The 8,367-nt window shown below is 52.8% G+C and overlaps 1 protein-coding gene across 1 annotated transcript; it reads right to left on the reverse strand.

Annotated features, from left to right (window-relative positions):
• Positions 1 to 4,328: 4,328 nt before the first annotated feature.
• LOC121869828 (salivary glue protein Sgs-4-like) lies at positions 4,329 to 4,809 on the reverse strand (the record flags this gene model as incomplete). The annotated part of the gene is made up of 1 exon (XM_042371398.1): positions 4,329 to 4,809. A coding segment is annotated over one exon (481 nt), but the record flags the coding sequence as incomplete, so codon positions are not given.
• Between the last annotated feature and the right edge of the window lie 3,558 nt (positions 4,810 to 8,367).

The raw sequence follows: 8,367 nt of genomic DNA on the forward strand, positions 1-8,367 counted from the left end.
TAGAAGCTACGTATTGCTCAACACAGGTGTAAGTGTAGCTACTGGAAAAGAGAGAGGAGAGAGAGAGAGAGAGAGAGAGAGAGAGAGAGAGAGGAGAGAGAGAGAGAGAGAGAGAGAGAGAGAGAGAGAGAGAGCTTGGGTCACCATACAGCCTCCTGAAATAGCATAGTATCTATCTCTATGAACAAAAGACACAACAAGTTAACCCACATTTATTACCTTGCCTTCCTCCTGTCGTGACCCTTGACCTTAGAGAGAGAGAGAGAGAGAGAGAGAGAGAGAGAGAGAGAGAGAGAGAGAGAGAGGAGAATTGTGGTAGAGGATTGTGGTACGATGAGGCACTGGTGGTGTGCGGGCGCAGGGCGTGATAGTGGTAGACTGGTAAAGAATGGTGGTTGCTGGGATCAGGTTGTTGGTGATTGTGGTTAAGAAGGTAATTATGGTAGTAATGTTAGCCGATTTTATTATGTAGTAAATTGTAGAAGGTAATAGATTATTGTAGGTAGATTAATATAATAAGCAGATTGTGGTACACCTTAAAGTAATTAGATAATTGGTAGTGGTAAGTAAAAGTAGGCTGGTAGAAGCGGTGGTAATAATAGTAGATAACTGTAGGATGATGGTAGTGGTAGCTGGTGATTGGTAGATAGTAGTGGTGGTAGATTGCAGCCAGGTGGTAGCAGATAATACTAGCGTTGGATGGTGGTTGGTAGGTAGTAGTGGTGGTAGATTGTAGCCAGTGGTGGTAGGCAGATAATACTAGCGTTGGATGGTGGTTGGTAGGTAGTAGTGGTGGTAGATTGTGGTAGCCAGTGGTGGTAGGTAGATAATACTAGCGTTGGATGGTGATTAGTGGGTAGTAGTGGTGGTAGATTGTGGTAGCTAGTGGTGGTAGGTAGATAATACTAGCGGTGGATAGTGGTTGGTAGGGTAGTAGTGATGGTGGTAGATTGTGGGTAGCTAGTGGTAGGTAGATAAAAATAAAGGGGTGGATAGTGTGATGGTAGGTAGTAGTGGCGGTAGATTGTGGTAGCTAGTGGTGGTAGGTAGATAATACTACGTTGGATGGTGGTTGTAGTAGTAGGTGGTAGATTGTGGTAGCTAGTGGTGGTAGTAGATAATACTACGTTGGATGGTATGGTAGGTAGTAGTTGGTAGATTGTGGTAGCTAGTGGTGGTAGGTAGATAATACTAGCGTTGGATGGTGATTGCAGTAGTAGTGGTGGTAGATTGTGGTAGGAGTGGTGGTAGTAGATAATACTAGCGTTGGATAGTGCTGGTAGGTAGTAGTGGTGGTAGATTGTGGTAGCGAGTGTGGTTGGTGTTAGTACATCCGTTCTCGACAGGACAAGGTCACCACCAACACAGACACACATCAGTTACTTATTTCTGTTCGTGTAGTGAACATCTAGTGTCTGCTATCTGTGTCTCTGTCTGTCTGTCTGTCTGTTTGCCTGTCTGTCTGTCTGTCTGTCTGTCTGTCTGTCTGTCTGTTTATTTATGTATGTATGTATGTATGTATGTTGTCTAGTTGTATGATAGTTGGGACAGACAGACAGACACAGACACAGACAGACAGACAGACAGACAGACACGACAGACAGACAGACAGACAATAATAAGCATAAAAACAAAATAATCCAATTAACGGGGTCGTTGTTTTTAGGGGGTCGGACCAGAGTAAAGGGGTTAGGAAGGGCGTTAGGGGAGGAGGTTAAGGGGAGGGTTAGGTCAAACTCCCCACCCCCTTGAGGTCATTTTAAGGTCGCTTGAAGTGAGAGGTCAATCAGTGTTGCCAATTGTGTTTCTCTGGAGGTTGGTAATACTGCTTATGGTGGTGGAAATTGGAGTCAAAGGTGAAAGGAAGTGTTGACCTCTTGTACTTGTTGCTGAATAGGTGGTAGTTGTGGTAGTGGTGTGGTGGTAATATTAAGGATTGTGGTGTGTGGTGGTGGTGGTTGTGGTGGTGGTAGTGAAGTAGTGTGTGGTGGTGGTGGTGGTAGTGGTGGTGGTTGTGGTGGTAGTGGTGTGGTGGTAGTGGTAGTGGTGGTGGTGGTGGTGGTGGTTGTGGTAGTGGTGGTAGTGGTGGTTGTGGTGATGGTAGGTAAATGCTAATCATTGGTAGTGAGTGATAATGGTGGTAGGTTTAGATTTAGGTTAAGTTAATGAACTTCAAATGGTTTAACAAGTCGATGTGTGAAATTTTTGGTTTAACATTAAACTACGGGAAAATTGGTTTAACATGCATAAACCCACAAAAATTGGTTTAACACGTCGTTATCTGTGCAATATTTGGTTTAACAGACGTAAATCAACAAGAAAATTGGTTTAACAGACATAAACCCGCAAGGAAATTGGTTTAACAAGTCAGTCTGTCTGAAATATTTGGTTTAATAGACATAAAACAACAGAAAAAATTTGATTTAACAAGTTTATATCTGAATGTTTTTGGTTTAACAGGTATGGACGTCAAAATATGTGGATTAAACCTCCTGAAGTGCTGATGAACTTTGGTTTATCGAGGCTGTGACGTCCTCTATACTGGTTTAACATGTGATTTTCCAAAGAATGTGATCTGTGGTGGTTTAACTGGTTTAACGACCGTTTAACATTGATAAGTTTTGTTTAAACTTGTCCTTGGTTTAACTACATTGTATGGGCATTAGAGGCTGTTTAAGAAGGTAGATTCGTTGATAGATATGGTTTAACAATATGCAAGTGGTTTAATGACTCCAAGGCATTGAAAGTCTGGTTTAAAGAGTTGATATCTGGTTTAACGAGGTGAATTGGTTTAACAACGCCATAACAGTGAAAAGTCTGGTTTAACGAGGTGATATCTGGTTTAACGAGGTGGAATCTGGTTTAACAACGCCATGACAGTGAAAGTCTGGTTTAACGAGGTGATATCTGGTTTAACAACTCCATGACACTGAAAAGTCTGGTTTATAAAGAAATAGATCCTAAGTGTTTTAACGAACCACATGACACGGAAAAAGTCAGGTTTAACAGGTGGTTTGTGTGGTTTAACGGAGTGGTTTGTTTAACGATGGTTTTGTGTGTGGTTTTAAACAAGATGGCCGTTAAAGAACCCAGTTTGTCTACTATCGAGCTAACAGCGTTGTCAAGCTATCGCGCCAGCCTTTGTGACAGGTCAGTGTTGCCAATTTTATCGTGTTTTTGGGGTAATTGGGGGTGGGGGGAATGTTCCTCTCTTTCCTCCCCTCCCTCTTCCCTCTTCCCCCTCTTTCCTCTTACACCCCTCCCTCGCTCTTCCTTCCCTCCCACCATCCTCCCTCCCCCTCTCCTCAGGCAACGTGCCACTACTTCCTGCAAACGAGGAGCCATAGTGAGGTAAGGAAGTCAACTCAACCCCCCTTCCCCCCCTCCCCCCACCCTCCCCTCCCCCACCCTCCCCTCCCCACCCACCCCTCCCCCTCCCCCACCCCTTCCCCCTCCCCACCCCTCCCCCTCCCTAGATTATCTTGACCCTGGTGGCACAGACTGGCACTCTGCTTGTACCACCTGTTGGGTGGCAGGGTGGGTGGTAGGGATAGGTGGCAGGATGGGTGGTAGGATGGTGGCAGGGTGGGTGGCAAGAATGGTGGCTGGAGTGGTGTAGGGTGGAGTGGTGAGGTGGGTGGGATGGGATGTGGCAGGGGTGGGTGTGAGGTGGGTGGCTGGGTGGGTGGTAGGGTGGGTGGCAGGATGGGTGGGGATGGGTGGCTGGGTGGGTGGCAGGGTGGGTGGCAGGGTGGGTGCAGGATGGGTGGCTGGGTGGGTGGCAGGGTGGGTGTAGGTTGGGTGCAGGATGGGTGGCAGGGTGGGTGGTAGGATGGGTGGCAGGTTGGGTGGCAGGATGGGTGGCAGGATGGGTGGCAGGATGTTGGAAGAACACAGGATGGATGAACCAGTTCCCCCCCCCTCTCTCACAAGCACTTAAATGCCTTATCTAAACACTCACTAAACATTAAGTGCCTCAATATCCACTTTAAAGACCAGATATAAACGACAGGCACTCAAGTGGTAGTTAAGCTGGCACTGTGGAGTTAGGCTGGCACTCTGGGTAGTTAGGCTGGCACTTGGGTAGTTTGGCTGGCACTGTGGGTAGTTAGGCTGGCACTGTGGGTAGTTAGGCTGCTGGGTGATAGGCTGGCACTGTGGGTGTTTGGCTGGCACTGTGGGTAGTTAGGCTGGCACTGTGGGTAGTTAGGCTGGCACTGGTGGTTGGCTGGCACTGTGGGGTGTAGGCTGGCACTCTGGGTAGTTAGGCTGGCACTCCTGGGTAGTTAGGCTGGCACTGTGGGTAGTTTGGCTGGCACTGTGGGTAGTTAGGCTGGCACTGTGGAGTAGTTACTGCTGTAGCGCCTGTGGTGGCTGGCACGTGGGTGATTAGGCTGGCACTGTGGTGTTGGCTGGCACTGTGGGTAGTTAGGCTGGCACTGTGGTAGTTGGCTGGCACTGTGGGTAGTTAGGCTGGCACTCTGGGTAGTTAGCGCGTGGTAGTGTGGCACCTGGGCAGTTTGGCTGGCACTGTGGGTGGTTGGCTGGCACTCTGGGTAGTTAGGCTGGCACTCTGGGTGATTAGGCTGGCACTCTGGGTCAGTTTGGGTGGCACCTGGGTAGTTTGGCTGGCACCTGCAGCACTCTGGATTAGGCTGGCACTCTGGGTAGTTTGGCTGGCACTGTGGAGTAGTTGGCTGGCACTCTGGGTAGTTAGGCTGGCACTGTGGGTAGTCTACCTGTGGGTGGCTGCACCTGGAGTTAGGCTGGCACTCTGGGTAGTTGGCGGCACTCTGGGTGGTAGCTGCACTGTGAAGTTAGGCCACCTCTGGGTAGTTAGGCTGGCACTCTGGGTAGTTTGGCTGGCACTCTGGGTAGTTAGGCTGGCACTCTGGGTAGTTAGGCTGGCACTCTGGGTAGTTAGGCTGGCACTCTGGGTAGTTGGCTGGCACTCTGGGTAGTTAGGCTGGCACTCTGGGTGTTAGGCTGGCACTGGTTAGGCCACCTGGTAGCTGGCACTCTGGGTGTTAGGCTGGCACCGGTAAGTTAGGCTGGCACTCTGGGTAGTTAGGCTGGCACTCTGGGTGGTTAGGCTGGCACTCTGGGTAGTTAGGCTGGCACTCCTGTAGTTAGGCGGCACTCTGGGTAGTTAGGCTGGCACTCGGTAGTTACAGCACTCTGGGTAGTTAGGCTAGCACGTAGTAGCTCTGGGTAGTTAGGCTGGCACTCAAGTGGATTAGGCTGGCACTCCTGGGTAGTTAAGGCTGGCACTGTGGGTAGTTAGGCTGGCACTCTGGGTAGTGGGGCACTCTGGGTAGTTGGGCTGGCACTCTGGGTAGTTAGGCCAGCACTCTGGGTAGTTAGGCTGGCACTCTGGGTAGTTAGGCTGGCACTCCTGGGTAGTTAGCTGGCACTCTGGGTAGTTAGGCTGGCACTCTGCAGCAGGCCACCTGCAGTTAGGCTGGCACCTGGGTAGTTAGGCTGGCACCTGGGTAGTTAGGCTGGCACCTGGGCAGTTAGGCTGGCACCTGGGTGTTTGGCTGGCACTGTGGGTAGTTTGGCTGGCACCTGGGTAGTTAGGCTGGCACCCCTGCAGTTAGGCTGGCACTCTGGGTAGTTTGGGTGGCACCTGGGCAGTTAGGCTGGCACTGTGGGCAGAGGCTGGCACTCCTGAGTTAGGCTGGGCACTCTGGTAGTTAGGCTGGCACTCCCGCAGTTAGGCTGGCACCTGGATTAGGCCACCTCTGGGAGTAGTTAGGCTGCGCACTCTGGGTAGTTAGGCTGGCACTCTGAAGTTAGGCTGGCACTCTGGCAGTTAGGCTGGCACCTGGGTAGTTAGGCTGGCACCTGGGTAGTTAGGCCGGCACCTGGGTAGTTAGGCTGGCACTCTTGGGTAGTTAGGCTGGCACCTGGGTAGTTTGGCTGGCACTCTGGGTAGTTAGGCTGGCACTCTGGGTAGTTAGGCTGGCACTCTGGGTAGTTAGGCTGGCACCTGTGCAGTTAGGCTGGCACTCTGGGTAGTTAGGCTGGCACTGTGGGCAGTTAGGCTGGCACTGTGGGCAGTTAGGCTGGCACTGTGGGTAGTTAGGCTGGCACCTGGGTGGTTTGGCTGGCACTCTGGGTAGTTTGGCTGCACTCCTGTAGTTAGGCTGGCACTCTGGGTAGTTAGGCTGGCACTGTGGGTAGTTAGCTGCACCTGGGTAGTTTGGGTGGCACTCTGGGCAGTTAGGCTGGCACTCTGGGTTAGGCTGGCACTCTGGGTAGTTAGGCTGGCACTCTGTAGTTAGGCCGGCACTCTGGGTAGTTAGGCTGGCACTCTGGGTAGTTAGGCTGGCACTCTGGGAGTTAGGCCGCACCTGTAGTTAGGTCAGGCACCTGGGTAGTTAGGCTGGCACCTGGGTAGTTAGGCTCACCTGCAGTTAGGCTGGCACTCTGGGAGTTAGGGCTACACCTGGGTAGTTAGGCTGGCACCTGCAGTTAGGGCTCACCGGGTTAGGCAGGCACTCTGGGTAGTTTGGGTGGCACTCTGGGTAGTTTGGCTGGCACCTGGGTAGTTAGGGCTGGCACCTGTGAGCACCTGGGTAGTTTGGGTGCACTTGGGTAGTTTGGGTGGCACTCTGAAGTTAGGCTGGCACTCTGGGCAGTTAGGCTGGCACCTGGGCAGTTAGGCTGGCACTCCCTGAGTATTAGGCTGCACCTGGGTAGTTAGGGCTGTCTCTGGGTAGTTTGGGTGGCACTCTGGGTAGTTTGGGTGGCACCTCCGGGCAGTTAGGCTGGCACCTGGGTAGTTAGGCTGGCACCTGGGGTAGTTTGGCTGGCACCTGGGTAGTTTGGCTGGCACTCTGGGCAGTTTGGGTGGCACTCTGGGTAGTTAGGGTACACCTAGTTAGGCTGGCACCTGGGTAGTTTGGCTACACCTGGGTAGTTTGGCTGCACCTGGGTAGTTAGGCTGGCACCCCTGCAGTTAGGCTGGCACCTGAAGAGGCACTTGAAGTGCTGCACCTGGGTAGTTAGGCTGGCACCTGCGGTGGGGCTGGCACCTGGGTAGTTAGGCTGGCACTCTGGTAGTAGGCTGGCACCTGGGTAGTAGGGTGCACTCCTGGGTAGTTTGGCACTCTGGAGTTAGGCTGGCACCTGGGTAGTTAGGCTGGCACTCTGGGCAGTTTGGGGCTGGCACTCTGGGCAGTTTGGCCACATCTGCAGTTAGGCTGGCAGTGGGCTGGCACCCCTGGGTAGTTAGGCTGGCACCTCTGTAGTTTGGGTGGCACCTCTGTAGTTAGCTGGCACCTGCAGTTAGTTACTGCAGTTAGGCTCACTCTGCAGGAAGATTAGGCTGGCACTCTGGAAGTTGGGCACGTGGCACCCCTGGGTAGTTAGGCTGGCACCTGCAGTTAGGCTGGCACTCTGGGTAGGCTGGCCGGGTAGTTAGGCGGCACCTGGCAGTTAGGCTGGCACCTGGGTAGTTTGCATAGTTTGGTGCACCTGCAGTAGCTGGCACCTGCAGTTAGGCTGGCACGTGGGTAGTTAGGCTGGCACCTCTGGGTAGTTAGGCCATCTGCAGTTAGGCTGGCACCTGTAGCAGCTGGCACTCTAGGCACCTGGGTAGTTAGGCTGGCACTGTGCTTGGGTGGCACTCTGCAGTTAGGCTGGCACTCTGGGTAGTTAGGCTGGCACCTGGGTAGTTAGGCTGGCACCAAGTGGTGCACTGGGTAGTTAGGCTGGCACCCTGGGTAGTTAGGCTGGCACTCTGTAGTTAGGCTGGCACTGGGTAGTTAGGGCTGGCACTCTGGGTAGTTAGGCTGCACCTGTGTAGCTGGCACCTAGTAGTTAGTGGCACTGTGTTAGGCTGGCACTCTGCAGTTAGGCTGGCACCCCTGCAGTTAGCGGCACTCTGGGTAAGTTAGGCTGGCACTCTGGGTAGTTAGGCTGGCACTCTGGGGTTAGGCTGGCACTGGTGGTAGTTAGGCTGGCACTCTGGAAGTTAGGCTGCACCAAGTAGAAGGGCACTCTGCAGTTAGGCTGGCACCCCTGGGTGAAGGCTGGCACTCTGGGTAGTTAGCTGGCACTCTGGGTAGTTAGGCCACCAAGTGGTAGTTAGGCTGGCACTCTGTGGCAGTTAGCTGGCACTCTGGGTAGTTAGGCTGGCACCCGGGTAGTTAGGCCGGCACCAAGTAGTTAGGCTGGCACTCTGCAGTTAGGCTGGCACCCTGGGTAGTTAGCTGGCACCCTGCAGTTAGGCTGGCACCTGCAAGTTAGGCGGCACCTGCAGTTAGGCTACACCTGGGTAGTTAGGCTGGCACTCTGGGTGGCAGTTAGGCTGGCACTCTGGGCAGTTAGGCTGGCACTCTGGGTAGTTAGGCTGGCACC

Source organism: Homarus americanus, unplaced genomic scaffold, assembly GCF_018991925.1.
Source record: "Homarus americanus isolate GMGI-L3 unplaced genomic scaffold, GMGI_Hamer_2.0 scaffold1680, whole genome shotgun sequence".
NCBI lineage: Eukaryota > Metazoa > Arthropoda > Malacostraca > Decapoda > Nephropidae > Homarus > Homarus americanus.